The 19,148-nt window shown below is 38.0% G+C and overlaps 1 protein-coding gene across 1 annotated transcript in view; it reads right to left on the reverse strand.

Moving 5' to 3' along the window:
- Nucleotides 1-16,595, reverse strand: part of NDFIP2 (Nedd4 family interacting protein 2) — a 69,293-nt gene extending 52,698 nt beyond the window's left edge. Inside the window, exon 1 of the mRNA XM_032402791.1 lies at nt 16,276-16,595. Within this exon, the coding sequence (XP_032258682.1) occupies nt 16,276-16,593 (318 nt within the window). The 5' untranslated portion in view covers nt 16,594-16,595. The remainder of the gene's footprint in view (nt 1-16,275) is intronic.
- Between the last annotated feature and the right edge of the window lie 2,553 nt (nt 16,596-19,148).

A 19,148-nucleotide genomic window follows, 5' to 3' on the forward strand; every position in this document is an offset into this window, starting at 1 on the left:
TGTAATAGTGTTAAAGTTACTATTACAAGCATTCATTTGTCATTTTAAAAATTAGCATGGTGTACCATCTTTCTGATTTTACATTCTCTTAGATGATTGGGTAGCTGCTAAATGAATAAACTAGAAAAGAAGATAATCTGATGCCAGAAGATAAAAATTCAAGGTATCTACCACCTCCTAGCTGCATAATCCTGACTGGGTTTTGAACCTCATCTTCTTTCTGTGAATCATTCATTTCCATTCAGTAGTCAGTTACCCAACAGTTGCTCAACTAACATTTACTAAGTGCCTAGTATGTTCTAGGTACTATACTGGGTGCAAGAAATGGGTATAAATCCCAACCCATCAATCCCCAGAACTTCTAGCTTCTAACAACAAGGAGCTCTGAGGTGAGGCCATGATACAGTAGGACTAGGGCTGCAACAGAGGGAATAAAGGAAAATAAAAGTCTGCATATTCTATCACAGGTAAACCAAAGAGCCAAGACCAGGAAGGACCCAGGCCTGAAACTTCAATTTTCCCTCAATAAACACAGAGAAGCTACAAACAGAATCCTCAAGCAAAACTAAGTACAGTAATATCAATTACAGAGACAAGCTATTAATGATTCATCCAGGAAGCACAGCAAATGCCAAGATGCCACTGCAGGCAAAAGTTGAAGGACTCATCCATCAGTGTTATATGCCAAAGCAAACCCTCAAAAGTTGGCTAATAAATCTAAATACATAATCTCAATAACTTCATAATATCAAAAGCCAAACACACACATGTTCTCTCTCTGTTCCTTTCAAAAAAGTTAGCAATCATGTACTCCTATACTGATTCACCCTATGTATTTCCTTATTCCCGTATAAACAATAATATCCTCATATTATAGAGATCACTATACCGTCACATTTCTAAAAATTGGTCAATACAGAAACACAATTACACTGTTTTTCCACACAACTTGACATGACTGGCATTTTCTAATAAAAATTTACACACATGAATTCCGTTACCATATTGATTTGCACTAGGAGCAAAGATGTACAAGACAAAAACATGTTATAACTTGAGCAAAAGTACTTTCCAGAGAGAAAAAAACAGAGCAAAATTACTTTCCAGAAAGAAACTGAGTAGGTGGTTCCCTATGATAGTCAAATTCCAATTGTCAGCAAACCTCAACACACATAATAAAAAAAAATTACCAAATACTTCTGGGGGGGGGGAGAATCTGGTAATCTAAATGCTTTACTTTCTGAAAGACTGCATTTTGCTAATCTTTAGTTAGCATAACTAAAACACTGATAAAGGCTTGAAAGTATTTCATTATACAGTAATTTTGCTTTTAACTGGGTCAGTGAGAAGCACTGTGTAGGCATATATACAGATAAATGAAATAAAATACTAGCACAAATAGTTCTGATTCTGAGCCTATCTTCAATCACCTGCATTGGGCTAAGAATCAGAAGCATACTGGGTTTAAGTAATGAGGGTTGGAATCAATTTTTCTAGATTTAAATCTAGGCTTCGGCACTAATCAACTCTGTGACCTGTCTGGGCTTCAGCTGTATCATCTAAAACAGGAAATACTTACTCATAGGGTTTTTCTAAGGATTACAAAAATTAACATCAGTAAATACTTAGAATAATGGCTGACATAGTAAAAACCCCATGTAAGTGTTGTTTTAAAAAACAAAACAAAGGCACTTTACATATATCATCGACTTTAGTCTCTACCATAACCCTCTGAGTATAGTTGGGTATGATGAGTATGGTGGAACAAACTTTAAGTAACTGAATTGACACACCTAGTTAGAAGCAAAGTCAAGATTCAAATACAGGTTGTACTGTCTCCAAACTCAGGCTCTTTCTATTTCAAGATGCTGCCAATAAAAAATCACGGGTAGTAATCTACTCTCCCACAAAATGACCTTTATGAGTACAGTACTTTTAATGCTGACTGGAGTACACATACACACTCCACACATCTTTGAATCCACCCATCTACTTCCCTTCGATGCCACTACTCTAATCCAAGCCACCACTCCCTCTTAGCTCAACTACTGCCATAGCTTCCTAACTAAACTGCAGACACTGACCTTTGTTATTTCTTGGTTGGTTCACCAAAAAATAACAACACTGAAGCCCACCAATTAATAAGTCAAGAACACATAAACACAGCTTATAAAATACAAATAGGCAGAGAAGGAGCACCCAAATTTAGAGAAAACCTCCAACATGAAAGAAAAACAAAACAAAAATATTAGGAAGAAAGTTAATGTAGGAAGTAGAAACACAAAAATCTCAAGAATCTACAGTGGGGTCTAGTTCCAGCATGGCAGTACAGGTCCCAACAGCACAAGCCTCCCATTGATCCCAACTATAAACTTGGGACAACATACAAAACAACCCAACTGTCTGAGCAATCTGAACATTTAAAAAAAGAGGGATGTGGAGGGAAGTTAAAACTTGAGGAAGCAACCTGCAGAAATTCCCCCCACCCCCCACCTTTCTTTTTGCAGCTTGGCTCTGAGGCAGAACCACAGTTGTGGAAAAGCACCATGGCCTGAGCTACAAAAACCCAATAGAAATCCCGCTATTTCTAGCAAGGGAAGCATGAAATGGAGCCCACCAGCCAGAAAGTGAGGAGAAATCACTAACTCTGGAATCATGCATGTGTAAGACTGACCCAAAATAGATTAGTAAAGGCCTAAGGAATTAATATTATATTTGAATATAATTCAAATGCACAGCACACAGAGTGTGAAACAGTACTTAAAATCTAAAGCTGAGTTGATTGCCTCTAAAACAAAACATCTATATTCTCCAGAGGAGCACAGCAAAACTCAGAAGATCCAGGATAAAATCCAAAATTACTAGAAATAAAAAATACTAGAAAATATAAATCATTCTCTGGGGAAAAGGCAATCAAGAGATGCCAATTCCAAGATGACTCAGATTATAGTTCCCATGCAGGGATTTTAAAGCAGCAATTATAACTATGTTCCAGGAAGTAAAGCAAAATTACCTTGAAATCAATGAAAATGACAGAGAAAGAATCTTACGTAAACAGAAAACAAAACAAAATTTTTGAGTGAATTTTACCTCTAGGCATCTCTTCCTAGGAACCTACTAGAAAACATGTCCCACTAAAATAAGAGAGTAAACCAAAATCAGAGTAAGACTTAGAATTCAAGAAACAGAGGATCCAACAAAGTGTTGAAGAAAAAAGTCTCAGTATGATAGCTCTGTACCAGGCCTAGAGAACAAACAGTACATACAGATGGAAACAGGAGGAGAAGGGCTCTAAAAACATTCATCTTCAAAGAACAAAATAAAGGAACGAATAATTTTTGACCATACAAAGAATACAGCTGAAAAGCAAATTTTAAAAATCATCACAGGATATGCAAAGAATTAACAAAGATACAGAGAAAAAATAAAGAAATAAAAACTAGGCAACTCCATTAAAAATTCTAAAAGTTATAGAAATTACACCACCTGACTCAGTAGTGAACAGTATTTTCATGTCATAAAATGTAAATACTAATTACTGATTTAGCTAAAAATTAGGTGCCTTTCATACATTTAATCCTCACAATAATTCTATGAAGTAGGTCCTATATCTGTTCTATCCTTACTTTATAGATGAGGAAGCAATGGCATAGAGAGGTGAAGTAACTGGCCCAAGGTTACAGTGCTTTAAGTGAGGAGCCAAAATTTGAACCCCAGAGGTGAGACTACAAAGATCACGATCTGGGAGGAGAAAGGGGACATGTAAGAAAACAAGGTAGAGCTGACCTCTGAACAACACGGGTTTGAACTGTGTGGGTCCACTTACATATGGATTTATTTCTGATACTGTACAGTACTGTAACTGTATTTTCAGTATAGTTTTCTTTTCTCTAGCTTACTTTATTGTAAGAATACAGTATATAATACATATGCAAAATATGTGTTAATCAACTGTTTGTTATCAATAAGGCTTCTAGTCAGCAGTAGGCTAAATCTTGGGGGAGTCAAGTTATACTCGGATTTTGGACTGGCGAGGGGTGGGGGAAGCAGGCAGCACCCCTAACCCTCACATTGTCCAAAGGTCAACTGTAAGATTAATAAATCAACAAATAAATGAATATACATATATGTTAAAAACACAAGAGTTAAAGCAGCTAAAAGAGATTGTTTTCTTTTGAGGAGAAAGGCTAGGAAGACAAAAGGAGACTCATGTTTCTCATCATTTTATTTTAATAATAATATATTATATATAATAATATATAATATGTAACATTTTAACTTAACTGATATGTTTGCAAGTAATAAAGTAAAATTGTCCTCCAAGCTTTGCTGCATAACCTCGACCAGACCCTCCCTCAGTCAATCTTCTCTAAAATGAGCAGGTTGAAGAAAATGAGTCAATCTTCTCTAAAATGAGCAGGTTGAAGAAAATGATCACTAAGTAACTTACATGCCTGGAAACAGTTTATTTTCCTTCTTTCCATAGGTAGACCAAATAACCTAACCATAGTTAACTATTTTGCAAATACAAGCCATCAGTCAGATGAGGAATTATGTAAAAGCAGCAGAATTCATCTAAATGACCCCTCAGCACTATTCTAAAAAGAAAATATCTACCCTAACTATAGACATCAAGAATATCATTGTATAGGCTGGGCAATACATTGTTGTTGTTTTAACATAACTCTGCAAAACTGTTCATTTCATAAATAAAAGATAATACACCAGTAATCTCATGTATACACTTGAAGTCATTCAGAAAGACTTTCACCTATTTCTTCAATAAGTATGTACTATGCACCTATGATTGCCGAGAACTATGCTATATACTATTTTTTTTTAAGATTTTATTTATTTATTTGACAGAGAGAGACACAGTGAGAGAGGGAACACAAGCAGGGGGAGTGGGAAAGGGAGAAGCAGGCTTCCCGCAGAGCAGGGAGCCTGATGTGGGACTCGATCCCAGGGCCCTGGGATCATGACCTGAGCCAAAGGCAGACGCTTAACGACTGAACCACCCAGGCGCCCCTATGCTATATACTATTATAAACAAGAGAAATCTAAGCTCTACTTCCCACTGAGTTTACAAAATACATACCATGGAATAAAAACTATAATAGGGATAAGTGCAGGGCACCTGGGTGGCTCAGTTGGTTAAGCGTCTGCCTTTGGCTCAGGTCATGATCCCAGAGTCCCAGGATCGAGCTCCACATCAGGTTCCATGCTCAGCGGAGAGTCTGCTTATCCCTCTGCCTCTGCTCCTACTTCCCCCCTTCCCCCCGCTAGTGCTCTCTCTCTCTCTCTCTCAAATAAATAAATATCTTTTTAAAAAATGACAGGGATCAGTGCACAGTGTTAAAGAACACACAGAACTTGGTAGTTAAAGGGGGAAATGAAGGGGGGAAAGCAAAGGGTGAAGGAAGATTTTCTGGAGGAAAGAACATCTAAACAGATCTGAATAAAGAATAGAAATTAATCCTGGAGGAAGGAGGGAGAAAAGGAAAAAGGGGAACAATTTGTTCAAATGCCAAAAGGCCAGAAAGCATGGTTCAGAGTGGTGGTTAGAGAGGGGCAGAGCAGGAGAACAAAAGTAATATAGTTCAAAATTTGGCTCGTGTGCAGGGCAATAACAAACCAAGCAGAGGGGAGGTAAGCAAAGGCTCATGTTGTTCTCTAAAGGTTACAAACAAAAACTTAAAAAGGGTCAAGATTTATTTCAAAACCCTTCCTCTTTTGGGGAAATCACACAAAAAGTCACGTTGATAAATGAAAGCTCTCAGTGAGAACAAATGTTCTATAAAAACTGTCACTGCTGGACTTCTTCAATCCAACATCTGAAGTCTACAAGTCGTAAGCACCTCAAAATTAGTAAAGAGGTAAAACCATCCAGTTTATTTCCTGATTCTCAAAGCCGATGCCAAGCAGTACAATTTCTTTACACAATGTAATGGGTAATTCTGGAGAAACATCATAGACAAACTAAACCACAGCACACTCCTAAACTTCGAAAATATTAAATTGTTCATGTTCAAACAAATCTTAAAAGTAAGCAAGTCAAACCTTTGAAATAATCTGATAGTAAATATTAGACCATTGCAGCATTTCCCAACTTGCATTCGGCATGTCTCTAACAAGAATTTTATCCACACCTTAATTCCAGCTAAGTAATCAAACTGGAAGAAACCATAACAACATGGTTGTTAAAACACAGATATAGGATGATTTATACTCACATGCTAGGTAGGCTAGTCTTAATTACAAGGATCTTGTCAGTAAATTTACATTTAATAAACGTCAGCAGAATGTATTCCATAGTTATCTAAACTGAAGTCAGGCCTACATACATAAAAGACATAAAATTCTAAAATATTATTAATAGATATACAATGAGACAATGTTTTAGAATGTAAGTCTGACAGTAAAGAAAGAATAAAAAGAAAACAGTCGCTAAGTAATCAATATAAAACAGATGAGAAAATCAAAGGAGTACCCACAACTCCACAATTAATGAAGATACTAAGCAGGGCCGCAGCATATGGCTTCACATGTTACTTACTGAACAACTCCAGGAGGAGCCAATCACACACACACATATATTTATATACATACACACACACACAAAGACTAAGCAATATACATTAAACTGGAAGGTAATACAGATACAGAACTACCACCATCACCACCACCAAGAGCCCAAGTCTCAGTAGCAATGAAAAAAACAAATATAAAAACAGAATAAAATAAGCAAGACTTTGAGTGTACAAAGTTGGTCTTGAGCTAGCAACATTCATTCATTCATTCATTTTTAACAAATACTCCCTAAATGCCTACCATATGCCAGGTACTGAAAGATATAGCAATGAACTAAACAGACAAAATCCCTGTCCTCATGAAGTTTACACCTGGGGTGAAGGGAGGAGGTAGGAATTAATTACACAAATCTTGAGAGTATCAGTTGGTGATCAGTACTACAGAAAAAACTGAAACAGAGAGTGGGGTTAGGGTGTACTGTGAAAAGGGTATATAATTATTTTAAATAAGATAGCCAAGAGGGCCTCAATGAGGTGACCACTCCAACAGAATGAAGATTCTACCAGACATGAGAAGTCTGTCTTTGCCATTCTCACAGAAAAAATTTATACTCTATTCCACTACCCATTCATCTCTACCCCAATTCTAGTGACAGACTAGGCAGTTGACTGATTACCAAGTAGAAGTAAATGATGCAAAACAACCTTACCACAGTCCTAAGGGTTTGTTTCTAGACTGGGTGAAATAAAAAATTTGTCAGAAGCATCTGGCAACAGGCCCAAGCTTCTGGACTGTTTGAGGTATATTACCATAACATCTATATCAGGGGTGGGTGAATTACAGCAAGCCAAATCTAGCCCACTGTTTTTGAGCCACATTAATCTCTTTACATATTAAGTATGGATACTTTTGCACTACAACAGCAGATTTGAGAAGTTATGACACAGACCACATGGCCTGGGAAGCCTAAAATATTTACTATCTGGCCCTTTACAGAAGAAGTTGGTCTAGATCATCATCACTACCATCACCATCATCACCACCACCATCACCACCCCCCCCCACAGTAAGACCACTTTCAGGGCCACCTTCATGAGCACATGACCAGTGTAGTCACTAAGAACCCTGCCTCAGGAAGGCCCCATGCTTGGGGTTTAATGCTCTATGGTCACCATCTTAAAATTTTTAATAATTTTATCTCTGAATCTGAGTTTTATAAGTAAACCCCAATGAGACAATAGTGCATGTGCCAAGGCTCAGAAATAGCCGTAAGAAGTCTGCCTCCCCGGGAAGGATTCTCAGTCAGTTGAACCCTCTGGCTCTGCTTGACCTCCCCACCCTTGCCCCATAACTAGGGGTATAACAAGGCACCAGCCACCCCCATCCCAGGCCGGCATCACTGTGACACATTCACAGGTAAACCTGCAAGGTTTCCTCCTGTGGCTGATTCAGGTATGGAGCAAGTCCTGGCACGGAGGATACAATCCCTTGGGAGTCGTCCATCTGCTGTGGGTTGAGAAAGCAGACCTATAGGAAGGGGAGAATGGCTTCCCTGCCCCAGGCCAGGAACCCATATTTTCATTTGGCACTGGGACCTACAAATTATGTAGCTAGACTTCACTGCTTTCATAAAACAAAAATTATAAACCAAAGTTGTAAATGAAAATTCCATTCTTCTACCAAATTCATAAAATTTCTATGGTCTATCCCATTTCACTCTGAGCCAACGCCCTTCATCTTGCTCTAGCCACAAAGTTTTCTTCATATTCTTACACCAACAAACTAATTTTCACCATAAGCCACTATCACACTTGAAATACTCATCAAGTAGAACAGTTCAATCAAGCCTCAGCCTGACTGTCATACCCTTCAGAATGGATGAAGTTCTCTGATTATCCTGATTCCAATCAACTGAGGGGTCAAACCAACTGGTGTGACATCTCCAAAGATGGTCACCACCAATTTCTTACCTGCATGTATATGCATGCCTCTCCTTCACTGAGAGATGGAGTTTATTTCCTCTCCCTTCGAACAGGGCTGAACCTATGACTGCTTTAAACTTTAGCACAGAGGAGCACTGAAATGATCCAGTCAACAGTGCCAGTTGAGCTCCCAATCAACAGTCAGCATCAACTGCTAGCCAAGTGAATGAGTTATCTTGGACATTCCAACCCAAACAAGCCCCAAAACAGCTGCAGCCCCAGCTATCATCACATGGAGCAGAAGAACCTCTTTATTGATCAGAGCCAACCCATGGAATCATGAAACATAATAAAATGCTCGCATATGGAGTAGTTTGTTATAAAGCAATATAAAACAGTAACAACAAAATCTGAATGCCAGATCCATCACAGCTAAGCCTATTATTTAACCCCTTTATGTCTCATTTTTTTCTCATCTGCAAAGTGAGGATCAGGATATCAGGGTATTATCTATTTCACAGAAGTGGTCTAAGGATTAAATGTGCTCATATGTGTAAAGCACTTGGCAGAGTTCTCAGCATATTCCTGACATAATGCAAAGTCACTATTGTTCTGTTGCTATTTTAGTATTGATAAAATGTATTATTTATTCCACAACCTACTTCATTTTTTAAAAAACTACCTAGTACTATCTGAAATTATGCTTACTTATTTATCTGCACCCCTCCTCCACCAAAGTATGAGCCATATGACATTTGGTTATTGTCTTGTTCACCAGCACTTAGAATTTCGTAGACAGAGATACTTCATAAATTATTATATATTGAATAAATGAGTTTCAGGACCTCTGTTTCATAGTTAATCATGATATCCAAGAACTGTTCCCATACCTTAAGCATAAATCTGACAAGAGGCACTCAAAACATAAAATAAGCATATAAACAATAACGTGGTATTTTCATGACATAATTCCAACACACTTGTTACTGCACAAATCTTTTACTATTACTAGATCATGTACTACTCAAATACGCCTAAGGGATGGCCAGCATTTGATTCAGTACCAATTAGGTGTGCTCATGTAATATATCATCTGTACTTTATTTTTTTAATTAAGTTTTTTTAAGCTTTTTATTTTAACTCCTGCACAGTTAACATACAGTGTTATATTACTTTCAGGTGGTGTACAATATAGTGATTCAACAATTCTATACACTACTCAGTGCTCATTATGATAAGTGTACTCTTAATCCCCTTCACCTATTTCACCCATCCCCCCAACCACTTCCCTTCTTGTTAAAACTATCAGTTTGTTCTCTATAGTTAAGAGTCGGCTTCTTGATTTGTCTCGCTCTTTTTTCTTTTGTTTTGTTTCTTAAATTCCACATATGAGTGTGAAATCATACGGTATTTATCTTTCTCTGACTTTTTTGGCTTAGCACTATATTCTCTAATTCCATCCATGTTATTACAAATAGTAATATTTCATTCTTTTTATGACTAATATTCCATTTTATATATATGCATGTATGTATGTGTATGTATACACACACACACACAAACACACACACACCCACCCCACATCTTCTATATCCATTTATCTATGGTTGGACACTTGAGCTGCTTCCATGATTTGGCTATTATAAATAATGCTGCAATAAGCATAGGGATGCATGTATCTCTCTAAATTAGTGTTCTTGTATTTTGGGGGTAAATACCCAGTAGTGTAATTATTGAATTGTAGAGTAGTTCTATTTTTAACTTTCTGAGGAACCTCCATACTGTTTTCCACAGTGGCTGTACCCACCAACAGTGTACAAGGGTTCGTATTTCTCCACATCCCCGCCAACACTGTTTCTTGTTCATTTGTATAATTAAAAAAAAAAAAAAATGAGCTGCCCTCAATCAATCAAATCAGTGACACACTTACAGTTAATATCACTACAAGCACAGAAACAGCCAGAGAAACTTTAATATGGGCTCTGTTCAAAAACAAATTAACCTGGCAACACACAATAACATAATACTAGTCTTCGATCTGTGGAAACTTGGTATAATATAGATTTGAGGGTGAATTTCCTCAATTACAGTTATTATTTATAAGTTTCAAACCTATTCTAAAGTTGAGATAAAAATCAGACATTCACAGGAACCCTGAGCCCTGAAGCACCTCCAAAATACACCAGGTCTAGAAAGTAGAAAGACACACAAAAACATAATTCATTATAACAAGTTCTCTAATACTGTGATTTTCAACTTTTCTCTGCCTTGATGCAGATGAGATACAAGTAACTCGCCCTCTCTCCCTCTTCCAAATATAGTTTTGTAGGAGTTTTTACATTTAAGAACAGGCAAACAAACCAGAGGGGTGTGGTACAGAATTGCAGATGAGAAATAAACATATGTAAAATCAAAGAAGAAAGAAAGAATACATCATGGCTGAAGAACTAATAATAATAAGTAGGTCCTGCTGGACAATAGCAGTTAGTGCATAAAAATTAAGAGGAGGAACTGCTAAGATATTGCACTGTACAGGTATGGAAAGGTCCATTCAAGGAACTTGTATGTTAAAAACAGAAATTTAGATTTCAAAATTCCAATAAGCCCACCAGAACGGCTAAAATTAAAAAGACTGACAACACCAAGATTTGGCAAGTTGGTGGAGCAACCAAAATTTCATACATTGTTGGTAAAAGTGTAAAATGGTACAACTACTTGGTAAAAAGTCTGGTGGTTTCTTATAAAAGTAAACATACACCTATCCTATTACTAGTAATTCCACCCAAGAGAAATGAAAATATATGTTGATAAAAAGATTTGTACAGGGGCGCCTGGGTGGCTCAGTTGGTTAGGTGGCTGCCTTCAGCTTAGGTCATGATCCTGGGGTCCTGGGATCGAGCCCCACATCGGGCTCCCTGCTGAGGGAGCCTGCTTCTCCCTCTCCTTCTGCCTGCCGCTCCCCCTGCTTGTACTCTCTCTTTCTGTCAAAATAAATAAAATCTTAAAAAAAAAAAAAAAGATATTTAAAAAAAAAGATTTGTACAAAAATATTCCTACCAGCTTTATCCATAATAGCCAAAAACTGGAAACAACCCAAATGTCCATCAAAAGAGCAATGGATGAATAAACTGTAGTGTATTCATTCAGTTTATACAATGAAATACTATTCAGCAATAAAAAGGATGATATACAAATTTATGCTCTACAAATATGACCCACACAGTGCAAAAGACACACTGAAGGATGGTTAGAAGAAGGAAGAAAGTAGTAAGTAGGATCTTACAACAGTCGATGTCATAGAAAGTATTAACATTTAAATAGTTAGTACAAAATGAGTTCACAAAGAGAAGTCAGAGAAGAGTAGAAAGCTTCTTATCAGGAAAAAGGAGATTCAAGGAGAAAGTAAGTTCCCAGTGTCAATATAACAGAAATCAAGCAAGATGAACACAGAAAAATACCTATCAGATTAAGCAATGAGCAACTCCGATGATGTAAAAGTGGTGTGGTAAGAATATACACCAGAAAAAGGATACTGATAAATTCAAAGGAAACAAACAAGTGAGGATCAAAGAAATAAAGGTGGGCCAAGAAGGCAAAAACTTGAGAGCAACATAATATAAAAGACCACAGTATTTCTTTAACATGAAAAGCAAAAGTAAACGACTACACCTAAAAATCCCCATCTATTATCTCATCCAGAACACGTACTATTGAGTAAGACAGTCTGTCGTGGGCCTAACTGTCCCTGCATATTCTTGCTGAGTGTGAAAGTCTGCAAAACTTATCTACTTCCTGATACTGAGTGGATTCTTGTAACAAGTCACCTAGGCAACAAAGAAGGTCAAGGTTACCACAGCACATACTATACTCCAAGGGAGAGGTGAACTACCTTGTTTGTTGCCTGCTACAATGTTTGCTGCTTGCCAAAAAAGTGCTGGAACCTTGGTCCTCAGTTCCTCCACTGTGACCCACTACATGCATCCATCTAGACTCATCACCTTCATGGGAACTGGGTGTAACGAAAACCTACAAACATGCTGATGTTCATGCAGCTTGCTGTGTTATGAGTAATAACGCTAGTGTTTCTGATCTGGCAATCTCCTGTTTTCTACTAGCAACAATTAAACATTAATAAAACTAACTTATTAGCCTATAAATATGGTAAAATCAAATGTTAAGACTTTTCACAGTACTTGACATGAGCAACAAAGAACTAGATGATATTCATATTACTATATAAAAAAGAGACACAAAAGTGGTCACAAACAAAAACTGAAATATATATGATACTTTATAGTTTGTATACCTTAAGTCATTCATAATATTATTTATCATGTAACGGCCTCGGTATTTTATCTTTTACATATATTACAACATATAATTCTCATAATAATCCTTATGAGGTAGGTACAAATATGATGAAACTGAGGCTTCAAATGTTAAGTAAATAAGCTAAGGGCCCACAAACTGTAAACAGCACAACCTAAATACAAGCCCAGATGCCTTTAAAATGTGTTTTTTTTTTAAACCATCAATAATCAATCTCCTTCCCAGCTGATTTATCAAGGACAACTCTAATTCTCCAGATATAAGACCAAAGTACCTAGACCTTTGCAGTATGAATACTTCATTACGTTCACAGAAAAATTAACATTTTGGAAATGTTAATCTTAAAATTTTCTTCAAAATTCTGTGATCAAAACTTAGGAAGAGCTAGGTCAAACAAATCCAAACCATTGTCTCTACTGCAGAATTTCTCATGGTTTTAATATGCAAGTATGTTTTAACATGCTAATGTAAGTCATAAATCTTCTAAGATAATCTATTATCAGCATTCTGGAAAAGAGTTTGGGAAACTACTGCTACAATCAACACAGCCAACTTTACTGGTATACAGAATTATCTTTGAAACCTTAGTAGTCAGCTTGGTTCAGGTACATAATCCTTTAAAAGAGAGAACATCAAAGTTAGAATGTGGCCTAACAGCTTCAAGCCAAATCAACTACTACATAGTTTGGCAACATTGCTCATTTTTTACCAAACAAGACTTAATTCCCCATAACACAAGGAAATTATAGAGCATACCTAGCTTTTTCTGAAATTAGAAGGGTAATAATTAAGGCTTTTTGTAGCTCTACATTGTTTTACCTAACAAAATTCAGACCCCGTATAACAAGGAAAGGGAAGGGAAGAAAAGACCACAGAAAAACCAGTTTCCACATAAAACCTGTGCATTGGTTAATGGTAGTGAGTCATCCTGCTGGGCCTGCGCATCACTGCCAGCTTTCCAATATGGAAAAGCTAAATTGTAACTCTATCACTAAGTGATAAATTATCATCACATACTATTTCACCCCTAAGTATATCTGCCTGTCTCCTACTTAGTCATCTCTTAACATTCAACAACTGAAATTGTTTACTGCTCAGTGATCTATTAATCATTCCAGAGTTTTCAAAAAATCTGAGCTAGAGACAGCCACACAGCAGTTGTGTTCATCGTATAAACAAACCAGAGCTGCAGATCTGTCCCTGGCCAAATAGTCTACGAGACACCTATTCAGCTGCTTCTTTGGAATAACTAGATAGAGTTATTCACCAAGCCATTCTCAACAAAACCAAGAGTTATACTAGACAAAGGAAATAACTATGTAATTACAAAGCAACAGGAATTAACATCCAAATTTAAACTAAGCTAAGATTCTCAAACACTTGCCCTACAAAGAAAACACATTAATATCATACCTACTTAAAGTGAACAGTAACTTCTTTTTTATATAGAAAGCTGGAATTAATGGATTTTATTTTTTTAATTTTTATCTTTTGTTGTTATGTTAGTCACCATACAGTACATCATTAGTTTTTGATGTAGTGTTCCATGATTCATTGTTTGCGTATAACACCCAGTGCTCCATGCAATACGTGCCCTCCTGAATACCCATCAGCAGGCTAACCCATCCCCCCACCCAACAGTAACTTTAAAAGAACAAATTTTTGCCCTCTGCTCTGAAGGAATGCTTCCACCCAATCAAAGTCTATTTCAAAGTCTACGTAGGACACATCTCCAATTGAGGGGGGGGGGAAATGAAATAAAATATGATATATCCACTTATTATGAAGAAAGTTGTAGAAAAAAGGAAAAAAAATCTTAAAACTGGGAGAGTAAATTTCAAAATATTGGTGTTAGGAATTTTTTTTTTTAGTAATAATTAAGTCACGTCTTAACTACTGAAAGCAAATGTGACAATATAACAAATTATTTTAAGGCACAGCTATATCAATTAAAATGTTTTGAGTAGTGACTTGTGTATAAGAACATGGTTGATTCTGATAAGCAAAATCCCCAAAGAATTCAAATCAGTTAATGCCATTAAAGAAACAAATAGGATCAAGAAAGAAAAGAGATTAGAAAAAACCACTGGAAATAGTATTCAATATTAACCTACTGAATTTTATTTTAGCTAACATCTGCAAAAATAAGAATGCCTTTAAGAATAAAAAACTACCAAAAGTGTATAGACTGACAACTTGAAAAATGCCTTCCATACTGACAGCAGTATTTTCCAAACCATTCTGAAAATACGGACAAATATTCACAAAATTCAACATAGATCATTTGAAGATTTACAGGATGTAAAGCAGATGAAATGAAAGCATCATGAGCTTTTACCTTAGGAAAATGCAAAATTGCATACATTGGGATTTCATCTTTCAGTAGCCTTCATATTTGTCAAAATGCAATTATTAAAAGAAATTCTTAGTTCATAATTAAGGCTCACATGTGCAAATACATATTTGTTCTATTATATCTACATTTGTAAAATTTCACAAACAGTACTATTAATTGCACCATCAATGCTACATATTAACGTTTTCCTCCTCTTCCTTAGTAAAAAGGTTTAACTTAATTACCATCTGAAAGTTTATATTGTAACTCGCTACCTAGTTACAACAGAAGAGTCAACTATTGCTGAGTCCATTTTTTAAAGAGGGTTTACAACAGAAACCTCCAATGCCAGGACCATAATTAATACTAGAGGAAAAACTACGCTAGAAAAATTGACACTGAAAAATAGAGAGGAACACTTTTCAGTCATTTTAACATACAAAGGCTTATGTGGTTGAACTGGAAAACCCTGTATTTAATGAAAAATAATTCTTCAAACAAGATTTGCATTTTTTTCTAGTAAAACTTCTATTTCCTCTCCTACCCCTCCCCCCAAAAAAGTCGGAATAGGAAAAAAGAATAGTCACTTTTAATACTAACAAAATGGAAAAGGACAAAATGACAAGGTTAACTAGAGCTGAGACACAAGATCAGCACCACTATTCTCTATAGTTACACAATTTTTCAACCCACATTTTTCACCGAATCCACATCCCACCCTACATCGTGCTTTACATATCCTCCTCCCCCCCCCCGCCCCCAACCCGCTCCATTTATGACGGCGATCATCTTCCCAGCAGGTATGTGAACTCAACACCATTTCCAGCAGACAATCCACTGGAAATGTCTCAGAAGTGACTGGGTCAGGGAATTAGGAAATGATCGAGAAAGTGAGAAGTAAAACAAATATAAGTTTTAGGAAAGGGAGGACGGAGGGTGTCCTACAGCGGGGTATAGGGTGCGGGTGAGGGGTGGGGAGGTGGGAGGAGCCCTGGGTCGAGAGCAAAGGGTCTCGAAAGAGTCAGCGGCAAGCTCCACAAGGAGAGGTGTAAAGGAAAAAAATAAATTAGGCAGTTTTTAGCCCGAAGAAGGGGACTCCCTGGTCGACGGCGGGAGGCGGGGCGCTCAGGAGGCCGGGGCGGGGGCGCAGGAACTCACCACCTGGTAGCGGCCAGTCCCTGGCTGGTGGTGATCCATCCTGCCCAGCTCGGGATCCGGCTTCCGAGCGGGCGAGTCGTCTCGGTGCTCGACCCCCTCGTCCACCCCCGTCGCCGACGTCGTTGCCGCAGCGCCCCTTCCGCCTCTGTTTCTGCCGCCGCGGTCGCCCGGCCGGGCCGCTTCACTTCCTGTCGCTCCCGCAGCAGCCGCGGAATCCTCCGCGTCGGCCACCGCGCAGTGAAGCCCCAGAACGCCGCGCGCGCTACTGAGCATGCTCGGAATGGTTGCGCATGCTCGTTGGGTCCTCAGGCGTCCCATTCGTGTCGCAAGAAAGGGAGGTTGGGCTGGGTGGGAGGGGATGGAAAAGTAAGAGAAGTCCGGGGAACTGCCTAGGTTGTCGGGAGTGGGCGGTGGCAAAGGGAACGGAAAAAAAATATCACCGTCCTTGATAGATCTTTTCTATTGGACGGGTTTCGAGCAAGCACAGGCGGGTACGCAGTCACACTACGCAGAGACCAGAGTGGAGGAGAAAGGGAACGCATACCTAGAACACCTGAGGTCGGGTCACCACGCATTTACTCAACACGTCTTCTTATTAGTCACCCAGCATAGGACAATGCAGGGAGATCCGTCTCTAGGACGTTCCTATAACGCGCATTCAAAATCACTAGTGAGGTAAGGGATATCTTTTTAAATATTGTTTTGTCCCCCTCTTGGTAGTATGAGATTTAAGAATCTAACAGGGACTCTTCAACCATACTCTTAATATCTCGCCAAGGAAGGAGGCCTCTAGAGAGCCCTAGGTTACTGGAAGGATACAAGAATATAATGAAGTAAGGTAGGACCGTTTCGTCATCATACTCAAATAATTCCGAAGGATTTAACAGTAAGGAATCACTTTGTGTACTAAGTGTCTGGTTAACCACACGTGACCTACTATGTGTGAGTATCTCCAAAGGCCACAAAGAATGTTTTTCTAGGGAGTAGAAGAGTATGATGGGACAAAATAAAGTACCTTTTAACCCAAAGACCCGCTTTCTATGCCCTGAAAACTATGATCCCACATAATCTGGCCCAGCTATCTCTTTTACTTTACTTCCTTTCTGAATCTCCAAAGGACATTCCTGGAATGAAAAAGGCCACTGAATGAGCCTGATCAGCTAGTTAAAATAGCAAAAATGAAATAAAGACAAACTCATTGAGAGATCATCACCAAAAAAATTTAAGCCTTCTTGGCAATTTTATTCAAAGCATTGACTAGTTCTTCCTATTTTTACCATCCTGACACATCTAGTGGTAGAGAGCATGAATAGGCTAACAATAAAAAGAGACAATATCATACTTAAATATCTTTAAACTTGTTTTCTTTTGATCTAAGTTCATGTATTTTAGATTCGAAGATGATGAAATAGGACATTTTATTGTATTATTGTACAAGAGGTCACCCTCACAATTTCACCCCAAATGGTATCATCTTTCATGGTCAAAACAACAGAAAGTATCAGCAAAATGAAATTAGATTCCTACATCACTTATGGCCTATACTACTCCTTTAGAACTTAATTTTATATGTGCTTGTGTTTTCATCAACCATTCATATGTCCATTTGTTGTTTCTCAAATACACTACTGCTCAGGGCAGAGGCCATTTTTTACACCTAACACACCCAGATCAATACTGAGAACTGAGAACATAATGGTAAAACCTTAAAGACCTGACCAAAAGTAGACATCCTGAATCCTGTTAGGGTGACAGATTCTTTCAATTTTACCCTCCTCCCAAGTTCTGTGAACATTTTGCTAATCTAGAGAGCAAATGACAAAATTCAATGGGAGAGCACTTTTTCAGTGAAGAAGAGGAAGAGAAAGAGGGGAAGGAAGTAGAATAATAACTAATGGATATTGAATCCTTCCCAAGCCAGGGGCTGCATATATCATTTTATCCTCACAATATCTCCTTGCTGTAGGCACGACTATAATCCCTGTTTAACAAATCAGTAAGTAAGGCATCAAGAGGTTCAGGAACTTGTCCAAAGCCAAATCACTAACAAGTGGTCACACACTCCAGAGTCTCCTCTATATTAAGCACTATGTTATAATATACCCTAAAAAAAAAAAAAAAAAAGATGCATCACAAAGAGCCAATCTGACTTCGTTCAGTCTACCTTCTTGATCTATATGAAATAAATGATTCTTTCTCGTTATCCCCAAAAGAGCCACACTGAGCTCCTTTTGCCCATTTTACAACTAAGCCAGTGTGACCTGTAGTAGGCCATCACAAAGGAGGCCCTGAGTTGTCCCACTAAGAGCAATGTATTTGGGGTGAAATGGGAATACCAATATTCTCATCCTTTTAGAGGCCTTAAGCAACATCCGATATATTCAACCCCTAAACTTACTGGAAGTGGTGACAACTCTAGTTACCTAAGAAATTGGTGGTAGTGTACCTCTAGAAACTACTTCAAGTGCAATTTTAGAATTTTAATGCATTTCACTAACACCTCTTGTTCTGGCCTAATCAATTTTAATCTCCAAATACACAGCCACCCGTAATTTCACGAGTGCCACGTTGCAGTACTGGGGCAGCCATGGAGATAAACCACCTGGATTCCCCATCCAGAAAACACTCTGACCAGGTGCAAGGAGTGTGATTAACCAACAACCTCCAGCTGTTAGCTATGTCGGGGTTTCCTTGAGTTTTCAACCTGAGGTCGTGTTATTTTCAGCGTGGCATCGGGTCATTGACTGGTGGTGGTACAGGTTCAGCCACTTTTGCCTGACACTGACCCTTTTAAGGGGCAATCTTTGCTTCAGAACTCCCTGCTAAACTGGCAGAACCTTCGTTAGCTCTGCAATATGTTGTAATGAGTCTCC

The sequence above is a fragment of the Phoca vitulina genome, unplaced genomic scaffold (assembly GCF_004348235.1).
Source record: "Phoca vitulina isolate PV1807 unplaced genomic scaffold, GSC_HSeal_1.0 scaffold5, whole genome shotgun sequence".
NCBI lineage: Eukaryota > Metazoa > Chordata > Mammalia > Carnivora > Phocidae > Phoca > Phoca vitulina.